The sequence below is a fragment of the Prionailurus bengalensis genome, chromosome D2 (genome assembly GCF_016509475.1).
Source record: "Prionailurus bengalensis isolate Pbe53 chromosome D2, Fcat_Pben_1.1_paternal_pri, whole genome shotgun sequence".
NCBI classification, from domain to species: Eukaryota; Metazoa; Chordata; class Mammalia; order Carnivora; family Felidae; genus Prionailurus; species Prionailurus bengalensis.
Genome location: NC_057351.1, coordinates 12,312,835 through 12,337,985, shown reverse-complemented (window position 1 = coordinate 12,337,985; position 25,151 = coordinate 12,312,835). Strand labels below are relative to the sequence as shown.

The window sequence follows — 25,151 nt, the reverse complement described above, 5'->3', positions numbered from 1 at the left end:
TGATGTGGTACAGGTGAAACTAAAGTAACGTTGTGTGTCAGCTATACTTCCATAAAAAAAGAAATTTTTTGTGTGTATGTGGAGTCACCTGGTTAACAATTCTATATCAGTGTCCAGGTAACAAGGTAAACATGTAACAATTTATTTATGCTTCTGGGAGTAAGCTGAATTGTGATCAATGAGTCAGCTGGGTTCTGGTAACTACCTATTTATATGGAATAATAGAGATATTAGAGGGTAAAAGCCTTCTGAGGAGGTTGATGATTTATATATTGAATAACATCTTGACAGGTATAAATTGCAATTTGTGCTTGGTGATAAGATTTTCTCTTTCCCTTGGCAAGTCAACGGGATTAAAAAGTAACTAGAGTGAGCCCATTGTTTTTCTTAAATGTTTACAGAGCTATGAAACCTCAAGCTTTCTTTACTAGACAGGATTAGATATATTTGGGATAACGTGTAGAATGATTTATATTGCTAAAAGAGGTTACAAAATGAGATGTCAGTTTGAAGAAAGCACGTTTTTATAACCAACAGATCAACTAGGCTAGAGATTAAGAAGAGCTGTGCTCAGGGTAAAAAAAAAGTGATAACTTCATTGGTCAAACTTGATCCATATTTCTCCCCCTTTGTTCCACAGACCATCTTCATTAGCACACGGCACTTCCCATAATTGTATTCAGAAAATCAGTTAACAGAACTGGGCTACTAGGATTGCTTTTAAACCCCAAGCCCATCTGCACACCATGCCCGTCATCTTCTGGTAACTGACCACGTTCTTGAATCTGCGTGTCACACAAGAGTGGGAAATATTGCTCAGGACCTGCTCTTCCTCCATGATTTCCGGCTCCCTTTCCCCAGTGTTTTTTTTTTTTTCCCCCTGATGTTTATTTATTTATTTTGAAAGTGAGCACATGAGCAGAGGAGAGGGACAGAGAGAGGGGAAGAGAGAATCTCTCTCAACGTGGGGCTCAATCCCACGACTGTGAGATCATGACCTGAGCCGAAATCAAGAGTCAGATGCTCCGGGCACCTGGGTGGGTCAGTCAGTTAAGTGTCCGACTCTTGGTTTTGGCTCAGGTCACGATCTCATGGTTCATGAGTTCGAGCCCCACATCAGGTTTAGCGCTGATGGTGCAGAGTCTGCTTGGGATTCTCTCTCTCTGCCCCTCCCCCCCCCCAAAATAAATAAATTTTGAAAAAGAAAAAGAGTTGGATGCTCAATTGACTGAGCCACCCAGGTGCCCCTCCCTTTCCCCACTCTTATCTCACACTTAACAACTTGGCCACGCCAGATAATTTCACCAATTTTCGGTAACCAGAAACCATCCCCAGATTATAAAATCACCAGCTAATGGAAAGAAGAAATGTCCTGCCTTTTCTTCCACTGTTCAAGGCAGAGCCAACTTGATGAGCTCACTGAGGACACTGAAGTCCTTTTACAGGACACTTCCAACCCTGTAGGTGCTTGATGGGGTTGCACAGTGGCTGGAGAAGACACAATGGGAATAGGACAAAGCGAATGGTGGGTTTCAGCTTCACGGGAACGGATCCCACAGCTATTTGTATTCCTATCTCTCCGCTGTAAACCCAGGTCATAGCACAGTGCCTGGAGCAGAGTAGCATAAGCTCTCCAACACTGATAACTGTTGCTATTTATACCACTAAAATTCCCTCCACAAAGGGCTAAATGTCACAGCTGCCCCCAGTTCTCCACACTGTGCTGCAGCCAGGCCCACTGGACTTCATGCAATGAAGAATGATACTAGTAGATTAAAGATGGCGAGACCACCATCTTAACGGGACCAAAACCACAGGTGCCATATTGTATTGCCAGACTTGTGGTCTTACCAATGACTGGGTGTTCACTTCTCTTATTAAGAGGCTAGCTCCCCAGATCTCCCTCTTCAACTCTTTGAACCTATGTCTGGACTCCGACACTAGCACCCCATTTACAATCACATTGAATCTCTTAACATCACAGAAGAAATCTCATCAGATGCAAAAAAAAATGTTACTTATCCTCCTTGTTTAAAATTTAATGCATTCTCTCCCCCCCCCCCCCGCCCTCGCTCTCTCTCTCATACACACACGCTCACAAAGTCAAAAACAAGAATAAGGTATTTCCCAATATAACTAAGTCACTGTGAGCTTAAGCGCAACAAAGTCACTATGCCTGTTACTGCTCCATAGCTCACTGCCCCCTACTCTGCCCCCAAGCATGGTCTGTGACTGAAACAGAACCCCCGGTGGCAACTTCCACCCTCCCTCTGCAAAGGCTGTCATCAGCACATTCTTGTCCCTGCCTCCACTCCTACTGGGTGGATTTGCCCTAGTGCTCTGCCCTCTCTTAGAGCCTTTCCATTCTCCCCAAGGGGAAGAGGACCATGACATCTCACCAGTGGTTGTGCCTCATATATTGTGATGGTCAGCCCCAGTAAGAGATTGGGAACCAAAGGACCTGCATCTGGTTATGGAAAAAAAACTAACTCTGGGGTTTGGGACACATGACACCATCAGGTAGAATTTAGATAGTTAAGGAATTACCTGAGGTTTCACATCTGGGTCGCAGCGACCCAAGAGGACACCAAGAACAGTGCTATCTCCCAGAACAGTGCTCTTTAAGTCACTTACAGCACCATACCTCTCAGGCTTTGGGAGTGGCACTTTTCCCAACCCCAGAGTCCTGATTCAAATGTGGCACTTTAGGCTCTGAGAGATGCTCACTTCTGAATCACCACTGGCTGGAAGTAATGGCTGGCAGAGGATTCCCAAAGACCTTCCCTTCGGGGTTACCCCTGCATCAAACTCCAAAGGGTGGAAGATGTGGGACTTTCCCATTAGCCTCTAGCACTAACACCCAAATGGACTTCGGAAGTGCTTTTTTACACCCACTTACCTTACAACATCCCACTGTGATTACTCTAGAATTCATTCCATGGGTTGTTGTTTTTTTTTCCTGCACTGATTATTATAGACTGAATTGTGTCCCCCAGGTCATATGTAGCATTCCTAGTCCCCTAGATGACTGCTTTTGGAGATAGGGCCTATATGGATGTGATAATGGTTAAATGAGGACCTAAGGATCCTCATCTGCTAGCACTGGTGTCCTCACAAGAAGGGGGAGAGACACCGTGGCTCTCTCTGCCCACCTTGCCTGTGAGTGCCCGCAGAGAAGAGGCCACCTGAGGACGTGGTGAAAAGATAGCTATCTATCAGCCAAGCAGAGAAGGCTCACCAGAACCCAGCCTTGCTGGCACGTTGATCTTGGACTTCTAACCTCCAGAACTGAGAGAGAGAGAGAGAGAGAGAGAGAGAGAGAGGATCTTAAGCAGGCTCCACACTCTGCGTGGAGCCCCACATGGGGCTTAATCCCACGACCCTGGGATCAGGACCCAAGCCTAAATTGGCTACACCGACTGAGCCACTCATGTCCCTCTTTTTTTTTTTTTTTTTTTTTTTTGAGAGAGAGAGAATTTGCAAAAGAAAAGTGACCAAGACTTTAACATTGGTATAATTAAAATAATCATAGGGATAAGCAAGAATATCACATCATGAAATGAGAGCAAGCGGTTAGGAAAAGAATTAACCGAGATCTCGGGAATACAAGCAGCTACTGAAATAAGAGACGGACTGAACAGCAGAACAGGCACTGCTCAAAACCAAACCAGAGAGATGGGATATCAAGCTAAGGAATTCTTCCAGAAGGCAACACAAGGCATAAAAAGACAAAAGCTATGGTTGGCAGGTAAAGAATTATGAAAATCAGATCTAACAGTTCCAGCAGACGTTCCATTGGTTTGGTTGCCATCTTCCCTTCTTTTCAGCCGAAAGTAAAGGACTTTAGCGGTTGGGCTTTCTCGCAGTTATTGTTAGCTTCGGGCTCCTACTCTCAAATGCTGGTTTGGGCTCCGATTTGCCCCCGGGATTCCCCTACCAGCACCTGTAACTTCCTCAGGCTCCCCAGGCAGCCCAGGACTAGCAGCAGCTTCAATGCCACCCAGTCGCCAGCACTGTGCCTCCCCAACCAACACTTAGGCACACGCAACCCATCGAGCGCCGGTTCGAGACGACGCTCCCGGACTTGAGTGACTCCAGGTGTCCCGTGCCAATCCAGCGATGAGAAAGCTCCCGAGCTTCTGGACGCCCGGTGGGGAGGCCGAGATGCTGAGCGCAGTGGCTGTACCTGCCCGGCAGCCTCGACCCACCGCGCAGACCCCGCCCCTTCGCCCCGGCCACGCCCCCTCCGAGCGCGGGGCCTTGTGGGAGTTGTGGTCTCGCGCGACCAGGAGGGGGCCTCCCGCCGGAAGGCGGGGCAGGGGGCCGGCAGAACCCGGGAACTACAGCTGCGGAGGCCGCTCCGCCTCCCTGGGACTTCGGGCTCCACGGCGGCAAATGAGGTAGGACCACGAGGGCCTCCAAAACAAGAGGAGGTGCGCGCGGGGAGTCCTTCTCTCGGCCGGCAGCCGTCTCCCCGGGTCCCTCCTTGCGCACTGCCGTCAGCGACCCCACAGGCTCGAAATTGAGCCCCTCTCCTGCCCCGCCCCGGCGCATCCCCCGGGGCCCCAGATTTGGCCCCGACCTTCCAAAGTGGGGCTCTTCTCCTCCCAGTGATGTTTTGTGGCCTCTTACCTCCAGGCGCTTATCAGCTGCACCCCGACGGGGCTGAGATCTTTCTCCAGGTGGTGCTGTGACAACTAGGGCTCACCATCTTTGTTTTCTCGCTCGGAGATCATTGTTCTTTGCTGGATTAATGGTTAATTGAAACCCATTGTTTCATCTATGTTGTCTGTTTAGGGGCTTGTTTAGGCTGGACAATGAATCAAGTGCATATCACTGTATCCTTGCTAGAAACAGAAACTAAGGGTGTTTTCTTTTCTTCCTTTGTTTTGTTTTTTTTTTTTTAATATATATATATATACTGTCTGAAACATTTTATGAAGTCAACAAATCAGGATTCCAGAAAAACAGAGTGCACCAGAATTCATTCCTGCTGATGAAATGATCCATTTAACTCTTCACTATATCCTTGAGATTGAGGCTGATAATATCTAAGTTTGTGCCTGACACAGAAGTTTACACAGACAGGGTGGCAATATTATTCAAACCCCAAACTAAGACGTTTGGACTATGATTTTTAAGCTTACAGTGAATAATTAATAGGAAGAGGCCTGCTCAGACACTACTGTGGATACACTTTTAAAAAACTGACTCTGGTAGAAAATAGAGAAAACAGGGGCGCCTGGGTGGCTCAGTTGGTTAAGTGTCCCACTTCAGCTCAGGTCACGACCTCACGGTTAGTGAGTTTGAGTCCCCAGTCAGGTGAGCCCCTCTTCTCTCTCTCCCTCTCTCTCTGCCCCTAGCTCACTTGCCCCCTCTATCTCTTCCAAAATAAGAAAGAAAGAAAGAAAGAAAGAAAGAAAGAAAGAAAGAAAGAAAGAAAGAAAGAAAAAGAAAAGAAATAAAATAGAGAAAACATAGTTTTGAACGAAAGAAAAAGAAAAGAAAGAAAATAGAGAAAACATAAAAATTGACAGTTCACATCACGATGTTATTTTCTTTTTAGAATCCTGTCCTTCGAATCGATAATCTTTCACTACAGATTCAGGTTACTTTTGTATCACTGAAGCACATATTCTACAAAAACAAAGAAGAAGAAGAAAAAGTTTATCATGTAAAACCAGATTATATTACAATTAAAGAAATAATGCTGAAGAGTAGATGTGCTCTTCAGAAGGAACAAGATGAAACATACATGTGTCTAGTCCTTAATTTCCAATCCCAATACCTATTGTAAAGCATTCATAATCCAAGCAATATTAATTTCTGTGATTCTAAAATTTCATTCTAAAAAGGTGTCATCACGTAACCCATCATACTTAACACTTTCAACGGCACTAACAGGTTGCTGGCTGGGATTTAGGGTCCTCTTCAGTTGGGCCCCTCCTCTTCTTTCTAACCTTTTCTCCCTTTAATAATCTTTAAGAAAATGTTCTCTCATTGTTGTTTGCTTTCTCATTGTATGACTCTCTACACCGTCTCCTTGTCTGCTCCCACCTCTGCTCACCCGAACTCCCATCCAGTCATTCAAAGGCCAACGAGAGTTTCGGCTCTTGTTGGTTTTGTGAACTTCACAACTCGGAAGGATCTCTTTTCTCTCGTATTTCTTTCTCTACTGAGTGTGATATAGCACTTACTCTCTGTATCAGTCATTTGACGATCTATTATCCAGCTCTAGACACTTCTATCTCCCTATATATGTCTTACCAAGAACAAGTAAATTTTTTGAGGTAAGGGATATACCTTTTTAGGGAATTTTGATACTTCAATTTTGAAATTATCATGCACATTATAGACAAAAAGATTTGCTAATTAATTAGTTGGGGCATACATAAAAGGTTCTAATTTAAATTACTGTATTTTTAGAGAAGGCCAACATTTTCTAACCACTGACCCCATAGTGTATGGCCTTCCATCATTTATGAAGGTTTTGATAACAAGAAACATCACTAGTAACTTTTGATTATGGGAAATAAGCTGAATTACACTTGGGAGACCACAACGAGTGCCCTGGGTAGTCCAAAGGGGCCTGAGGACTCATGGGGAAAAGCAACACCCCAAAGAGGAGCTGGAAGCTATGGGAACAATGGAGAAGGTCTGGAATGCGTTTTGCAGAAAGCTGTCTCCTGCTGGGTGTGAGCTGATGACTCTTCAAGCTGCTCAAGTGATGCCAAAAATCATTGTTGTGGTCCTCCATCCCTGGGAAGATTCACTGCCTTCGATGGGGAGCAACAAGGTTGTTCTGGAGGTGAAATGCCCAATGACTGATCCTCACTGCTCTGCCAAGTTTCAAAGAAAGAAGTGGTTACTGTAAGACGCCGGGTTTCACCTCTGTCCCAGCCGCTTTAGTTGTGGTTCCTACCCAAATTTTGGATCTTCCTCCTTCACCAACTTCTTCCCTCCAATCCAATTCTCAAGAGTTCAAGGTTGTTCAGCTCCCTTGCAACACCCTGGTGCCGGCCTCAGGCAGGGGTCCCTCAGACAAAGGCAGAGTGCCTCTCAGCACCTGCTGCTCTCCTCTCCCAGTGGTTTTTCCACGAGGGGTCTTATCTCTTTTCTAGATCTTCTAGCAGGATGTGCGCACTTCCCATCTGCCCCTGTTTCCAGACCAACCCTTATCTGCATGGTCAAACCCATCTGGCTTTTTGTCTGTTCTCCTCTCCGTGGATAGTTTGTCATAAACATTGTGGCCTGCTTCTGTCAGGACTTTACCCCTGAGCTATCAAAACCCATTCCTTGTGCCAGGGAAGCCTATGAAACATTTCTGATGAATGAACCAGGAACCCAAAATAGATTACATTGACCCTGAATGTTCTGTCCCAAATGAAAAATATTTAATTTTCTGAGGAGCCCAAAGATCTCTGAGAAGCGAAATTTCAGACTCTGCCTCCTACTGGCATACATGAACATTCACCCCGATTCTGTGTTTGTCAATTTCCCTACTCTTCCAGTTAGTAGTTCTCTACCTCAGAAAGCCCACTCTCCACCCTTTCCTCTCCGAAAGGCCGTTGCTCGCAGAATCTGTACATGGCACATGGCGCCTGATGGCATTGGCTGCCCCCTGCACCTTGCGTGTAACTGCTGTGGAATGTCAGGAAGGGAAGGATACCTGGTAGGTCTCTCGTTCCAAGAGTTAAGGTAGTTTGGGGCACATACTAAACAATAATCGGTGTCTTGGTTTTTCCAGATGTTCACCCTTTCTAAATTATTCTATGACTATAATTTGTTGGTTCCAAGATTTGTCTCCCCACCCCCCAATTTTAATACCCCTTAAGGCCACATGCATCTTGTACTTCACAATGTCATAGTTTAACTGACAGTGTTTCCCTTTCCTAGCAGTACATAAAACATAGTACATCTTACCATTGATAAGAGCTAAGATTCAATTAAATACTCTATTGCGATTATGATTCTGCACTCCCACAGTGTAGTATCTCAATTCGTCAACGTAGTATGCAAACCATCTCACCCCCAAGTTCATGCTCTGGGCTTAGCCACAGTCACCAACCTCCCCCTCCAACCCATCCCCCTCCCACCAGATGCTGTGACCAGTTGTCCAGAACTTGCGGTAGTTTCGCAGATGCACTGTGCTGCCTCCTGGCACATTCGTACTCCTTTCGGGTGGCATTCACGCATCACCTCCCCTGAAAATCTGTCGCTAACTTAGTGGCTCCCACCCAGCTCCATCCCTTGGTAGCCTTTTAACTCCCTCTATTAAAGAGCTGGTCACACTGCACTGTGGACATGCCGGTCTTCCCCTGAGAAGACGAAGGAGCAGTGAGGGCCCTGAGCATTTTCAGCTTCAGTCGGAGCCCCATGCCTGGCTCTCAGGAAATGCTGGGTGCTGGTGGCAAATGGTGGTTATGCTCCGGCTTCAGTGGACCCTTTGCCCACCACGGATGGTTCATTCAGTTGACTTAGCACAGGGTCTGGATCAATAAACAGTAGGTGTTATTACTGCCATTGTTCTAGGGTTTTTTCCCTCAAAATCTCCACACCCAGAGTGGAGCCTGATGCAGTGCTCGATCCCACAAACCATGATATCATGACCTGAGCTGAAATCAAGAGTTGGACACTCAACTGACAGAGCCACCCAGGTGCCCTACATTACTTTAATTCAGGCCTCAACCACTTCTTAATCAGATCAGGTGAAAACATTTTCCTTGCTGCACCCTCTATATATTCTATTCCTGGTAATTTATAATTTACATGATCTTACTGTATCAAATAGTTCCATCTTCTAAAAATCTAATTTTGATCTTGTCATTTGCCCTTCTTAGAACCATGTTATACCTTTAGTAGCAAACTTGAAATCTTGGCCATTGGTTTTTATTTTGATTTAGGTTTGGGTTTTTTTTGGGGGGGGGTGCAGGGGCATGGTAACTTTAAAAATCCCTCCAGCCCTTGGCTCTGTCTACCTGACTGCTTTCATCTGTTTCTGCAATAAAATTGTTCTGCTAGCAAAAACTATCATTGTTGTCAGTGGCTCCCCCTACTGAACATTTCATTAGTAGAATTTTGTTTTCTTTTTGCTGTTAAATTTGTAACAGCAAGGAGACATTTCAGTAGAGATGTTTCACAGATAACTTTCTCTAGCTGTGGGAATTTTCCAAGATTTTCTCAAGACACTGATAATTATTATAACTTTACGTAACTCATTGTTACTGTACTCTTAACTGGCCAAACATTTGTTGGCACACAAGAAAAAGTAACATGGTTCTACAGACATTACAGTACAGGGTCCCTTGGTCTAGAGGCCTAGATTCTAGCTCATCACTGTACAAGGCATGAGGCCTGTTAGTGATTTTATTTCCTCCTCTGCAAAATGGGCCCCCGGGTCCTTTCCACCCAAATAAATAATGTGTAATTCTCTGAGTGAGTTACACTTTTTGTTTAAATAGTCAACTGTCTTTTAAAAGGACGTCAATCATTTTTTTAAATCCCATATATTAACTCCCATCCTGAAAATTTGTCATTTTGATCCTCTCTGCTGAATAAAATATTCTAAAACTTCAGGGGTGTCTCGGTGGCTCAGTCCATTAAGCATCTGTCTTCGGCTCAGGTCATAATCTCATAGTTTGTGAGTTCAAGCCCCGTGTCCATCTCTGTACTGAAAGCTCAGAGCCTGGAATGTGCTTTGGCTTCTGTGTCTCCCTCTGTCTCTCTCCCCCTCCCCCACTTATGCTCACGCTCTCTCTCTCTCAAAAATAAATAAACATTAAAAATATATATATTCGGGGCGCCTCGGTGGCGCAGTTGGTTAAGCGTCCGACTTCAGCCAGGTCACGATCTCGCGGTCCGTGAGTTCGAGCCCCGCGTCAGGCTCTGGGCTGATGGCTCAGAGCCTGGAGCCTGTTTCCAATTCTGTGTCTCCCTCTCTCTCTGCCCCTCCCCCGTTCATGCTCTGTCTCTCTCTGTCCCCCCCAAAAAAATAAATAAACGTTGAAAAAAATTAAAAAAAAAAAAAAAAAAAAGGAACTGCAGTCCATAGGCCTTCAGTACATGCCCTTTAGTAATGTGGTGGTGAGTGTGGGGGAGAGGAAGCACTCTGTAGTCCTGTTATTTGGTGTCGGTCTTTTAGTAACGCTGTGCCTCTGGACTGCCAACTTCACAAATGCTTCTCAGTCCACTCTCCCCCTAGAAGAGACAAAATTGCTAGAGAGGGTCGGAGTTGGGGATTTCCTTTCCCCATGTGGAAGGTCAGAGCCAGCTGAAATTGGACATTTCCTTCCTCCGAGTTGGCTAGGCTGTGATAAAACCCCCAGAGTTTAGGCTCTGGAGGGCTTGTTCAGAATAGATTTCTGTGAGTATTTCAAAATGATTCCTTTTCTCCTCTTGATGCTGATATTCACGGTGAGAACCTGGTCAAACTCCTGGAGGTAAACTTCGTAAACGTGTGTGGTTGCCCCTGGAGTTTTTACTTCTCAGAAGTCCACACTGAGCCTTCAGTAATTCATCAATTACAGTTCTCGTTTTCCTGTCTTGGTACTAGTTCCACTGAAGGTCTCTGCTCTTGGTTTCTGTTCTGGTGGATTGTAATCCTCTGTACTTGATCCCCCCAGATACGAAAGCAGTGGACCCCACTGTGACCCCATTTCTCTGATGGATCCAAGGAGGGCTGTTGACTTTCCAGTTTGTTGAGCTTTTTACTTGTTGTCAGGGAGGAGTGATGACTTTCAGGCTGCATGCTGGCCATTATAAAGTTTTCGGTATTTGAAAGCAAAATAATGATTTTATTGTTGTATCAGTATACCTTTGTGATCCATCATTCATGTATCCTAACTCAACCACTCTACTATCATTGCACATTTAGGTACTACTACTTTTCCTTTATTTCTTAGTTATACTTCAGCTGAAGTGACTATTTTTGTGCACTTAACATTCTTCTTCTCTAGATTATTTTCTTCTTATACCCAAATTCACATCCATAATTCTCAATCCCATACTCTGTTGAGAACATGACTAGGGCACCTGAGTGGCTCAGTTGGTTAAGCATCCAGTTCTTGGTTTCAGCTTGGCTTATGGTCTCCCAGTTCATGGGTTCAAGCTCCACATCAGGCTCTGTGCTGACAGTGCAGAGCCTGCTGGGGATTCTCTCTCTCCCTCTCTCTTTGCCCCTTCCCCACTCACTCTCTGTCGAAATAAATACATTTTATTAAAAGAAGAAAAAAGCTTAAAAAAAAAACTTGACTTTAGTATTCATAATTGGTTGGATTGTTTGGCTGGGGGAGGAGGTGGGGGAGGAAAGGGATGAGGATTAGTCCTCTTTCCATACCTTCAAGTCTTCACCCTGACTGCAATGGAAAGTGTTGGAGTATCATAAGAAGTTGCCTGTCAAAACAGATAAAGTGACAATCCCTCCTCTTAACAAAAGAAATAAGGAGTTCTAAAGCTGAGAGAGCTTTAATCAAAATACTGGTGATGGGCATTTCCAAAATGCAAGTTTTTTTTTTAATGTTTTTATTTTGGGGGGCGTGCAGAGGATCCGAAGCGGGCTGTGTACTGAGAGCAGAGAGTCCAACGTGGGGCTTGACCTCACCAACCGTGAGATCACAACCTGAGCCAAAGTTGGACGCTTAACCGACTGAGCCACCCAGGCGCCCCTAAAATGCAAGTGCTTAATGATCACGAAAGACATCAACGGAATTCTGTTAACCTATAAGAAATGATATTCCGTAATGTGCAGCTTAGACCTCCCCTTCTGTCTCAACTGAATCAAACTGACCTCCATGCTAGTTGCACCAACTGTAATTTAACTGATAAAAAAAAGTACAAGCGTCTTCCACAGAAACCGCAATGTTCCAGATGTTGGTTTGAGATTGTTCACGCACACGTCCTGTGTACTTGTGCTTGCCTTTGGTGCCCTCTGCCTATCTCCTGGTGTACTCCCTTGCTCCTCTTCATTATTTCCTCTCTTCCTAGTGTTACCATGTTCCCCAGAGAAAACCTGATTGGATAAAAATAATTGTTCATGGCATGAAACTATTTGCATTAAAACTTTTTTTTTTTAACATTTATTCATTTTTGAGAGTGAGAGAGACAGAGTGTGAGTGGGGGAGGGGCAGAGAGAGTGGGAGACACACAATCTGAAGCAGGCTCCAGGCTCCGAGCTGTCAGCACGGAGCCTGACGGGATTCGAACCCACGGACCGTGAGAGCATGACCTCAGCTGAAGTCGGATGCTTAACCGACTGAGCCACCCGGGCGTCCCTGCATCTTAAAAGAGATCAAAATAGTGTGACACAAAGGAATGAAATGCTAATGGTGTAATCTCAGAAAGGAAATGTCTCAAATGATTTCAAATATGCTAACCACCACTTAGTCTGTAAAATAGATTTAAAATATCAATGGTTACTTTCATATTCATTTCACAGTCTGCAATGTCGAACAATTCAAAGTCTGGAAAAGGAGGAGAATGACGGATAGTTTTTCAAGTGACTGAATCTTTGCAAACAGATCAGTCCGGGAGACAATGTTTATGGGGGGGTGAGGCAAGTCAAGACTGATTTTGTTAAGCAGACACCTTTATAAAATTATTTCCAAATTTCTATATAAAATTTTTTAAATAATGTATACATAAATAAATATTTACATATAAAGTTAGAACACTACCAAAAAAGCTGAAGCCTCTGTAAGCATTAATCTCTTCCAGTCCTGGTCCTTTCCCTGTTGCCCAGAGATAGCCCTTATTAGACATTGTTATGAATTTGGCAAGTATCCATGCTTAAAAAAAAAAAAAAAAACAAAATGAAACAGCTTTATTGAGGTATAATTATCATACAACCAACTACACATATTTAAACTGTTCAGTTGGATAACTTTTGACATACGTATACATTTATGAAGTCTACCCCAAGCTCTACGTGGTGAACCTATCCACCTCTCAAGTTTACTCATTTCTCTTTGTGATCATTCTTCCCTCCCCATCCTCAATCACAGGCACCCAAAGATCAGCTTTCTATCACTAGAGATGAGTTTGCATTTCAATAGGTTTATATATATGGAGTCATACATTAAGTACTCCTCCTTTTTTCTGGCCTCTGTCACTCAGCATAACTATTTTGAGATTCATCCATGTTGTTAGTGATAATAGTTCATTCCTTTTTTTTTAAAGTTTATTTATTTTGAAAGAGAGACAGAAAGAGTGGGGGGGAGGGGCAGAGAGAGAAGGAGAGAGAGAGAGAATCCCAAGCAGGCTCTGCACTGACCGTGCACAGAGCCCCCACATGGGGCTTGATCTCAACCGGTGAGATCATGACCTGGGCTGAAACCAAGAGCAGGATGCTTAACCAACTGAGCCACCCAGATGCCCCAGTTCATTCCTTTTATTACCGAGTAGGCTTCCGTGCTAAAGGTATACCTCAGTATTTTTACCCATTCGCCCATTGATGGACATCTGGGCTGTTTCCAATTTGGAGTTATTACAAATAAAGTTGCACTGAACTGTGCACCAGTCTTTGTCTGGACATGAGATTCTAAAAAACTTGGGTAAAGATGTAGAATAGCAAGATCATGTTGTAGGTATACATTTACATTTTTAAGGAACCGCCAAGTGGTTTTCCAAACAGGTGGTACTCCTTAACACTGCAACCACCAGGGCATGGGAATCCCAGCTCCTCCATATCCTTGTCAACGTCTGGTATGGTCAGTCTGTTAGTTTAGCCATCCTAACACGTGTCAAGTTGTATCTCATTATGGTTTTAATTAGAATTCCCCAAAGTACTAGTGATGTGAGTATCCTTGTGTTTATTTGCCAACTTCTGTGGTCAAATGATTCGTTGAATGTTTTATACATTTTCCATTGGGTTGTTTGTTTCCTTATGTTGAGGGTTCTTTTCACATTTTGGCAAAAGGTCCTTTGTCGAACACATGTTTTACAAATATTCTCTCCCAGCAGTGGCTGCCCTTTCCATTATTCTAAGTTTCTTTAGAAAAGGAAAAGTTTTAAAATTTGATGAAGTCCAATATTTACATTTTTTAATAGGTATGTGTTTTTGGTGTTGTACCTAAGAAATCTTTGCTTAGCCCAAAGCCACAAAAATTTCTCCTCTGTTTTCTTCTAGATGTCTTACAGTTTTAGGTTTTATATTCATGCACAAATCTTTTAAATATGTTTTAATTGCTCTGGAGTGAATGAGTAAGGGTAGAATGGCTGGACCATATAGTAGGTATACATTTAATTTGTATTTATTTATTTTGAGAGAGAAAGAGTACACAGGAGGTCAGAGAAAAAGAGGGAGAGAGAGAATCTCAAGCAGGCTCTGCACTGTCACAAAGGCAGTGGGGCTTGAACTCGTAAACCATAAGATCATGACCTGAGCTGAAATCAAGAGTCGGTCACTTAACCAGCTGAGACACCCAGGTGCCCATCCCCCCCAACTTTTGTTTTTTTTTTTTAAGAGAGAGAGCACATGAGCAGGGAGAGGGGCAGAGGAAGAGAGAGAGAAAGAAAATCTTAAGCAGGCTCCACCGTCAGCATGGAGTCTGATGCGGGGCTCGATCCCACCACCCTGGGATCGTGAGCTGAACTGAAATCAAAAGAGTCAGACACACAACTGACTGAGCCACCCAGGTGCTCCTACCTGTAATTTTTAAAGAAACTGCCAAGCTGTATTATTTCTGACTTCATCTTATCTCCTTTATTGGCTTATTAGCTAGCCATAACTCTCATTCGTGTTATTTCGGTGATTGTATACATCTTTAACATATCACAGTAGAGCTTTAAATGATATTTTAATAATTCCTGCATTAGAGCCTTAAAAGTGTGTACTTCCATTTCTCTCCTTCCTGCTTTTGAGTCAGTTTTACCTTCACATAGATTATAAACTCTGCATACATTGTCACTATTTTGCTTTAAATAAAACCTATTAGCTTTCAAATACACTGACCCCTTTAGTGCAGGTCTGCCAGAGATGAACTCTTTCAACTTCTACATGTCTAAAAGAAAAAAAAAGCTTCACCTTCATTTTTGAAATGCATTTCTACTGGGTGTACAATTCTATGTCCTTTAAACATACTGATCCACTGTCTCCTGGCTTGCATGGTTTCTGATAAGAAATCTGTTGTTATTCTTAGTTTGGTCGCTCTGTCATGTATCTTTTTTTCCTGTGGCCACTTTAAGACTTAGTCTTTGTCTGTGGCTTTGAGCAAATGGGAGTGTGTGGGGCTTGGTGATGTTGTTTCCATGTTTCTGGTGCTGGGTGTTCACTGAGCATTTTTGGATCTGTGTGTTTAAGGTTTTCGTCTAATTTGGAAACCTTTCAGCCATTCTTTCTGCAAATAATTTTTGGTCCCCCACCATCTTTCCATTTCAGGGATTTCATTTACATGTATTTTACATGTATATTAGGTGACTTGAAGTTGTCCCACAGTTATTTTCATTTTTGTAAAATTACTTTTTCTCCCCGAGGTTCATTTTCTTTTCTTTTCTTTTTTTTTATGTTTATTTGAGAGAGAGAGAGAGGGAGACAGAGAGAGAGAGAGACCGCGTGAGCAGGGGAGGGGCAGAGAGAGGGAAGCAGAATCCAAAGCAGGCTCTAGGCTCTGAGCTGTTAGCACAGAGCCTGACACGGGGTTCAAACGCATGGACCGCAAGATCATGACCTGAGTCAAAGTCAGACAGAGCCACCCAGGTGCCCCATCCCTGAGGTTCATTTTCAGTGCTTTCAATTGCGGTGTCTTAAAGCCACTAATCTTTTCTTTTGCAATGTCTTAGCTGCTGCTAATCCCATCTAGTCTTCTTTTTTTTTTTTTTTTTTTTAACCTCAAGTATTATGGTTTTAATCTCTGAAAGTTTTACTTTGGGTTTTTTAATAGTTTCCGTGTCTCTACATAGCTTGTTGAACCTATGAAATACAGGTATAATAAAAGTTTTAATGTTCTCCGTTAATTCTGGGGTTTTTTTTGAAAATTCTTTAAAAAATTTTTTTAAAATATTTATTTATTTTTGAGAGACAGAGTATGAGCAGGAGAGGGGCAGAGAGAGAGAGAGAGAGAGAGACACACACAGAATTCAAAGCAGGCTGCAGGCTCCAAGCTGTCAGCACAGAGCCCGATGCCCAAACTCACAAACCGTGAGATCATGACCTGAGCTGAAGTCAGATGCTCAATCAACTGAGCCACCCAGGCACCCCTAATGTTCTCCATTAATTCTAACATTTGTGTCAGGTCTGGGTTAGTTTTAATTACCTAATTTTTCTCCTCATTATTAGCCTACATTATCCTACTTCTTGCAAGCCTAGTATCTTTATATCCCAGACACTGTACATTTACCTTGTTGGGTACTGGATATTTTTTTACTTCTATATTTTGTATTTGTATTTATTGAGTTTTTCAGGTTGCAGCTAAGTTACTTGAAAGAGTTTGATCCTTTTGGGTCTTTTAAGATTTGTTAGGTGGGACTGGGGCAGTGCCTGATCAGTCCAGGGGTAATTACTTACCGGTACTGAGGCAAGACTCTTCTGTGTAATCTACCAAATTCCCATGAAATGCAAGGTATTTGCAGTCTGGTTGGACTGGTAAGCACTATTCGTGGCTCTGAGTGAGCCCCGGGTACTGTTCCCTCTGATCTTCTACTACAGTCCCTCTCATCACCCTCCCCCACTGTGGGTCATTTCCAACATGAACGCATCTATCAGTAAATGGTATGCTGAGTAGTCAAGAGGGACATCCCATGGATCTCTGAGGACCTTTCTGCGAAGTCTCTACAGCTTCCTGTCCTGTGACTTCTAGCCACAGTTCTTCACATCAGGGAGTCCATAAGACTCTGCCTCGGTCCCTTTCTCTGCGCCACACCCTGGAAATTCTCTCAAGGCGTTAAGCTGGGGCAAGCACAGGAATCATCTCGCTTATATCCTGGCTCTTAGGGATCACTGGCCTTTTTTGTCTGATGTGTAGTGCCTTAAAAACCGTTGTTTCGTATATTTTATTTGGGTTTTTTGCTGTTCTTGTTTCAGGCAAGAGGGTAGATCTAGTTCCGGTTACTCTGCTTTGGTTGCAAGGTAAAGTTGGTATGTATCCATTTTTAAAAAATTAGAATGTAGTTATAGAAAACATATGGATTGGCTTGTGTCTACCCCTGATATCACTTTGCAACTTGTTTTTTCATTTAAAATGTTTTCCTAGCTTACTTTTGGTATCTTCTGTAAAATATTGCATTGCATGATTATATTATATATTTATTCATACCCCTATTGATTGACATTTAGATTGTTTCTAATATTTGCTATGACAAAAACACTGCATCCAGCATTCTTATGCCTGCCTCCGTGTAGCACATGCAAATATTCCTTTAGAGAAATTTTGGGTCAATGTAGCAAATTTAGCAATTTTAGGTCAAATTGCTCTCCAATGTGACCATATAAATTAACATTCCTACAGTGTATGAAAACCTGTTTCTTCAGTCTTGCCAGTATTTGATATTGGCAAGATTTTAAGTTTTTGCCCTTCTGCTAGCTTCTTATTGCTTGAATTTGCATTTCTTTTATTTTTACAAGGTTGAATATCTTATATTTTTATTGACCATTTTTGTTTCTTCTGGGGATTTTCTACCTAGTGTTTGTCCAACCTTATGTTGAATTATTAGTAACATATTTTAATTTATTTAAATAAATTCTTAAAACTTTGGACTGATTTTTTATATATATAAGTTATATAGTATATACTATTCTATTTTATAATTAGAAATACAAATATCTTATTTTATATTTTTACCTAAATTTTATTTATATTTTATATTTAATTTTTATATAATTATAAGTTTTATAAGTTACAAAATAGACTATCATATATGTAATTAATTTCTCTAAGTTTACCCCTGTTTTATAATTTTCTATTGTCTTATGGTGCAGAATTTGAATTTTTATCCAGTTAGGTTTATCAGGTTTTTCTTTCGTGTCTGTTGATTTTTTTACCATAAGAAAGCTTTTCCTGTTACTAAAGTTATTAAAACATTCTCTCTTATAGTTTTTCTTACTAATTTTAATGTTAAATAATTTATAGTTAGATATTTAATCTATTTGAAGCTTACTTTTGTGTATAAGGTATGGTAGGGATATAAATCGCATTGTTCATCTAAATAGCAAAATATACCCATACTATTTTTGAACTATCTTCTCAACATTTAAATGTTTCAATCATATAGCAAATTCCCCAAAGATACAAGAATCTGTGCTTCATTTTTTTCTGCTCCCGTTAATCCCTTTTTATACCAATATTCACTGTTTTAATTACTGTTAGTTTATAATACCTTGCTATCTCATAGGGCAAATACCACCTCTTTGTTATTCTTTTTCAAAATTATTTTGAATTTACCCTTCCATATAAATTTACAACCAGTTTCATGTTTGAAGAAAATCTTATTAGTTTGATTGGGTTTCATTAACTGCATAGATTAATTAGGGAACCATGAGTATCTTTACAATGTTGAGGCTTCCTATCAATTAACCTGGTATAGTTCTCTATCTACTCAGATTTATTTTCTACAGCCTTCAGGAAAGCTTTGTAGTTCTTGCGATTTTTAAAGATAGTTTTATTGAGTTTATCCCCAGTTACTTTATAGCTTTATTTGCTGTTTTTATGGGATCATTTCCACCATTTCCATATTGCTGATCTATAGGAAAGCTGGTGATGTTCCGTACGTTGAGCTTTTTCTCTCCTCCAAGCTAAATTCACCTATTAGTTCTAATAGTTCCTCATCTGACTCATTTGTATCTAAGTCCACCTTCTTGTCTTAGCTCAGAATACACTCTAGAGGCATCTACATGGCTCGGTTGGTTAAGAGTCTGACTCTCGATTTCAGCTTGCTCATGATCTCGCTGTTCATGAGATCGAGCCCCGCACTGGGCTCTGGGTGGACAGTGAGGAGTCTGCTTGGGATTCTCTCTCTCCCTCTCTCTCTGCCCCTGTCCCACTCGTGTGCTCTCTCTCTCTCTCTCTCTCTCTCTCTCTCTCTCTCTCAAAATAAATAAACATTTTTTATAAAAAATAATACACTCTAAATGACAAGTTTTAAAATAATTTATTAAATGATGGATGATTTTGTAGATTCCCAAGTCAGCAACTTGAGCCCGTGTTCCACATTCTGAGGGTACACAGCACAGGAAACTAAACTCTCAGGTGCCGACTACACAACTTTTAGTTGGTCGCCGATAACGCCAGGTTTTCTTCTCATCTGCCCTTTTCTGCTAACAGCAGAAATGGAACAGAATCTCTAGCTGACTTCAGTTTGTTGGGTTTCAGGTTTTGATCCATAAAGTTCATCTCTTTGATCAGATTTTCTCTTAATATCTGGAGCAAGAAATAAATTGCTATTATATATATTCACGAAGAAAGCAGCTGAACATGCTGAGGATGATGGCACCCAAGGTCAAGGTACCAGCACACACTTGTGAGTGGTGAGCGCGCAAGGCTGTAGTCAGGTTCCAGGATAAAGTGCTCATTAGAGAGCCATACTTTTTCTCCCATCTCCTTACCTCTCCGTACCTCCCGCTCCCTATCCATGGCACTCAAAGTGTTTTTAGCAAGACCCACACTGAGAATCACCCACTGTTCCATTCTCTTTGTGGAAAACCAAACACAGCACAAAAATGGTGGTTTTCTGGCTCATGCGTCGTAATGGGTAAATGATTCAAAGTAAGCTGGTAGAAGTTGGCAAGAGAGATTTACTCTCCTGTACATAGAACGGCTTTTGTCCAAGTAGGTAGAAGAAACCTTAAGAACGATTCATGCTTAAATATATGCACCAGAGTGCTGTGCCCCTGTCAAATAGGGCTCACATCAACTAAAATGACAATATTTTCCTTACATAAGTTTTCTAGTCCCTCTGTCAACATTTTGGAACACATCATTTGTAAGGAACATCTGCAAACGCATAAAGCAATCACTTCATGGGAGACAACGAATGCTTAAAAAGGCAACAAAAGAACATTTACAATTTTTAGACAGGAGTTCCCCTCACTTTTGGACAAGGATGCAAATTCAACTCTGTAATAAATTACAGTGCACTGTGAAGATTAAATGCACTCTTGGATTGAGTTCGCGCCTTCCTCCATCCTATCCTACACACAGCTGCCACACTAATCCTCCAAAAACACCAATTTTCATATGCTGCTTTTCAAAACTAGCTTCCTGGCTTCCTGTTGCATGAAAAATAGTCTCAAATGCTTTCGTCTGGCATTCAAGGCTCTCTGTGATGTGCACCCTGGCAAACATTTCACACACAAGCATGTGGTGTGGTGGAAGAAATGATCTCCGGCTAGTTATTTAGAGACCCCACTGACCCCACGGCCCCACTGACCCGGCAAAGGTCCCATGCACCTCCTAGACTCATAGGCTTACTCAGTAATGGTCCGAAAGGCTATTACTGGGTCACATGCCCAAACCCTAGAGTCGGGAGTCAGGGTGATGTTGCCACTGCCTAATCACATGGACTGAAAGTGGGAATGGCGGTTTTCCAGAAGAAAACTGGGGCATTATCATGAGCACTCAGGTGGTAAAACAGCTGAGATCCCCTACAAGTGCCTTAACACACTGGACAAAATTCAAGGAGACAAGCAAATGTATTAACTCTCATTAGGCCTCTTGCATCACACACAATTCCACAGGGTTTTATCACACAAATGCAGCTGAGGGAGGCACTGTCTCATTCTGGAATGTAAGGAGTCTCCTACTGCCCCAAATCCATGCACTTCCATTATAGCTGCTTGAAAAAAACCTTTTTTTCATGTTTATTTATTTTGAGAGAGACAGAGCACAAGCAGGAGAGGCGCGGACAGAGGGAGAGATATTTCAAGCAGACTCCACACTGTCAATGTGGAGCCCCACATGGAACTTGAACCCATGAGCTGTAAGATCATGACCTGAGGCGAAATCCAGAGTCAGACACTTAACCAACTGAGCCACCCAGGCGCCCCCCTTACAGCCACTTTTATATAGATGAGACCCTGTCTGGGAGCACAATTTGCTGGGTTCATTGTATACAATGTACATACCCTCAATAATAACTTTTTATCTCAGGTTGCACAAATTTAAGTAACACTTAGCCACAATGGTGTAAAATGAACAAAAACAACATATCCTGTGATGAATCAAATACAATATATTTTGAGTTAATGCTTTCTCTCTTTAAAGATAACATTTCTGATAACTGTCATCCGTTCGTGAAAAGACACAAGACCAACAGTGTGTGTGTGTGTGTGTGTGTGTGTGTGTGTGTGTGTGTGTTTTTCTCTACTTAAGGCCAGATTGTCTTGAATAACGGTCTCAAAGTTTGCCTGAAAGCTTTCAAGGCAAATTGTCAGGTTGAGGGTGGTCACCACCCAGCCAGATGGCTTGCATACATCTTCAGTGCCTTTCTTCTACACATGCTCTCTTCCTGGTTTAAACCTTCATGATCCCAGTTCTATAGTGAAACAGTATTTGCAAGTCTCCCTTGACCATAAACTCCTAAAAGTTGGGGACTTCTCACTTTGGTTTCCCCAGGGCTTGGCATTTTGTTTGGCGTTGGGGCGGGGCGGGGGAATGGGCAATTCAAAAAGTATGTTATTTGATGCTATGACTCAATCCATCCATCTATGCTATGCACAAACACTACAACAAATTTCTTATAACAAATAGGAACTTCTTGCAATAAACTAAATTCCAAGGAAAGAATGAAAACAGGAAGGTAGCTGGTTTATTTGTACCTACTATGTGAGAGGCACTGGTTTAGTTTTTTTTTGTTTGTTTGTGTTTAATGTTTACTCATTTTTGAGAGAGCATGAGCAGGGGAGGGGCACAGAGAGGGGGACAGAGGATCCGAAGTGGGCTCTATGCTGACAGCAACCAGCCCAATGGGGGCTCGAACTCATGAACCATGAGATCATGACCTGAGCTGAAGTTGGATGCTTAACTGACTGAGCCACCCAGGCGCCCCTGGTTTAGGTATCTTTATAGACACATTATTCCATTGAACTTTCACAATCCTATAAATTCTTACACTCAAGAGTTTGCATTGCTTGCCAAAGTAACCCAAACTCCCAGTGACAGGGGCATGAGTCATATCCAGCATGCTTGACTCCTTGATTACCAAGTCCACCATCCCCATTTACCATGATTCTGAGATTCATGAGTATGTAGGGGCTATCAGGAAATGTAAAAAATGTCCATTTTAAAGAGTGCTTTTTAAAATTTTTTTAATGTTTATTTATTTTTGAGAGAGCAGGGGAGGGGCAGAGAGAGTAGTCACAGAATCTGAAGCAGCTTCCAGGCTCTGTGCTGCCAGCACAGAACCCGACATAGGGCTCAAACTCACGAACCGTGAGATCATGGCCTGAGCTGAAGTCAGCTGAAACAAGCTGAGTCATGGCCTGAGCTGAGTGTTTTACACTCTTTAGAAGCAATAGAAGCAAAAGCCGAATGACATAATGTGAGAGCAAATAGCTTGTATGGGAATCTGTGGGAATGGTGGTGGATGAGAATTGTTTTTAAATTAGTTCTTTTGTAAATTGCAAAAAAAAAAAAAAAGTTCTCGTTTGTAGTGCACACTTTATAGTTCACAAAGCACATGGGAACAGTGAAGATAATGATGGGTTATGGTTGCAATTCATAGGAAAGGAGGTACAAGGAAATTGAATGAAAGGAGATAATAATTTACGTCCATAATCAATCTTCTTTAAAAAAAAATTTAATCTGAAAGTACATTTCTGCCACCTATCTTCTATTCGGTATAATAAAGAATGAGAGTGATACAGAGATGAATTCTAGTTCAGGGTTTTGCAAGGCCAACCAGCTTTATGGCAATGCTCGAGCTTACAGTGTTAACAAGATAGCACAATTTGATATGCGGTTCCTGCCAACCAACTTTAGAAATAATTCCATCTTCGTGAGAAGTCTGCAAGAACCACAAACCAAACCTCAAAATAGATTCGAAGAGAAAATACTCTTAGAAAAAATTTCCCTTCCTATCAGAAGCAGACCAGAAGGAAGCTTACGCTCCCACTTACAAGTTCCCCAGAAAGCTTCATCTAGAAGGTTGTTACTTTTCTTCAGACACACAGCGGGTCACTCTTTTCTGAGGCTCTTGCCTCTTCCATGGCCTCTTCCAGAGACTAAGACACCAATCTAGAGAGCGCCATGGGCCTCCGGACCACTAAACAGATGAGGAGAAGCACAAAACAAGCCTCTGGTCACCACGAGGGTATGTAGGTATTTGCTGCTTTTCTGCGTTTCTCAAAGCTGAGCTTTGGGCTGGAGGCGGCTCCTTTAATGATCAGTTGCTGACACTGCATACTAACAGCGATTATGTTGTCTCTTACCTACGTCTTTCCATCCTCACCTGCCAAGGCCCATGTGGATTCTTTAAAAACCCTTAGGAGAGTCCTGTTACATTTAAATTGCCTATAACGTTTGTGTAATAGACTTATGACTGACGATAGGTTTAATTAAAATACCACTGTCTTTGGGAAGCCTGGGTGGCTCAGTGGGTTAAGCGCCGGACTGCAGCGCGGGTCCTGATCTCGCGGTTCCTGAGTTCCAGCCCCGCGGAACTCAGAGCCTGGAGCCTGCTTCAGAGTCCGCGTCTCCTCGCTCTCTGCCCTTCCCCCGCTCACGGTCTCTCGGAAAGCGAATAAACGTTGGAAAATTTTTCTAAAAATACAACTATCTCTAATGTATTCTTAGTAAACGACGCCAGTCTGTGCTCCCGTAAGTAACTGGCGCATGTTCCCCTTTAAATTAGACCTTAGTGGTTTTCTTGTAAGAACCGATTCCGCATTTCCGAGAGAACCCCGGCTATTTTTCTAGAACGGCTCTACGGGTGTGGATCAGGCGCTCTCTCGTTTCCCTCCCTTTGTGCAGCATCTATCCTGGAGGCCACGTAATAGCTATCGCCCAAAGAAAACTCCGAACCGCGGTTGTTCGCGTGTGCCACCATGCAGCGGCATTCGCTGCCCAAAGACCGGGAGACTTTAAACAGCAGATCGCGGGGCCTGCGGTGGGAGGGCTGCGTGCCGGCCCCGGCGTGATTAGGGGGCCAGCACGGCGACCCGCGACTGCAGCCGGGATTTAAGGCCACTGATTCCTTCGCAGCCAGGCCGGGACGGCGCTCGAGGGGCCGCCAGGTCGGGAGCCTGGGCGCGCGGCAGGAAGGACGCCTGCTGCCGGCGCTGCCCGAACTGGCGACGCTCCGGGCACGCGGGCGCCCTTCCCCGCGCCCCGGCCCCGGCCCCGGCCCCGGCCCGCGCCTGCCGAGGGAGGGAGGCGGCCGCGCCGAGAAGGGGCTTTGCTAATTGCCGAAGCAGGAAGTGAGCACGCGGAGGACGCTGCGGAGAGTCTGGGAGGAGGTGGAGGAGGAGGAGGAGGAGGAGGAGGAGGAGGAGGGGCGCGCAGAGCCGTGGTGGTGAGCTCCGGGCGCGTCGGCACGGCAGGACCTGCCATCCCTGCCCTCCCGCTCTCCAAGCCCGTCCCCGAGGCCGCGCAGCCCCCTTGGGCGCTCGTCTGCCCCACCCCGCCCCATGGCTTTCCCGGACGACCCTCTGCGCGCAGGTAAAGTGACGCCGCGCCCTCACCTGGAGCGGGAACCGCGGCCCGCGAGCTCGCCAGGCTCCCGCAGCTACCGTGGGGCCGAGCCTCCCGCGACCCCCGGGCTTCCCGGGACGACCTTGGACGGGGCGCCGCACCCCGGTCCGCGCGGGGTCGGGCCGGGGACCGCGGCGGCGCCCGGGGCCCCGAGGGCGCGGTGCGAGGTCCCCCCCGCGAGCGGCTGCCGATCCCCGCGGGTCTCGCTGGCCTCCTGCGCGCCCGCCGCCCCCACCCTTCGGCACCCCCACGCGTGCCTGGGACGCGCCTTCCCTCTCCCCGCGCTGTGGCCCCCGCCGCTTTTGTTCTGGACTCGGGATCCCAGTTGAAACAAGTCTCTCAAGCCTCTCTGGCAGGAAAGAGCGCAAGCAGTGGATTTCATTCTTTCCTCCCTGGCTCTCCCTTTCTCCCCACTCACAGGCCTTCTCATTTCTCCTTTTCCCTCCTCTTTTTCACTTTCATTAAATGCTTTTGTTCTGTATGTACGTTGGCCCTCAGAGCCGTTGCATGAACTGGTATCCAGGAAACCGAGAGGCT

General features: G+C 43.8%; 1 protein-coding gene across 7 annotated transcripts in view; it reads left to right on the top strand.

Annotated features, from left to right (window-relative positions):
* Positions 1–4,291: 4,291 nt before the first annotated feature.
* The window catches only part of EDARADD (EDAR associated death domain), a 90,303-nt gene continuing 69,443 nt past the window's right edge, over positions 4,292–25,151 (top strand). For 2 of the 7 annotated variants that reach the window (XM_043596239.1, XM_043596238.1), the window contains exons 1-3: positions 4,292–4,400; positions 17,015–17,068; positions 23,144–23,235. In XM_043596239.1, the coding sequence (XP_043452174.1) occupies positions 23,172–23,235 (64 nt within the window). In that variant the 5' untranslated portion in view covers positions 4,292–4,400; positions 17,015–17,068; positions 23,144–23,171. Of the gene's footprint in view, positions 4,401–17,014; positions 17,069–23,143; positions 23,236–23,822; positions 24,582–25,151 lie in introns of those variants that run through there. The other 5 variants (XM_043596244.1, XM_043596242.1, XM_043596243.1 and 2 more) reach the window with 5 other exon arrangements.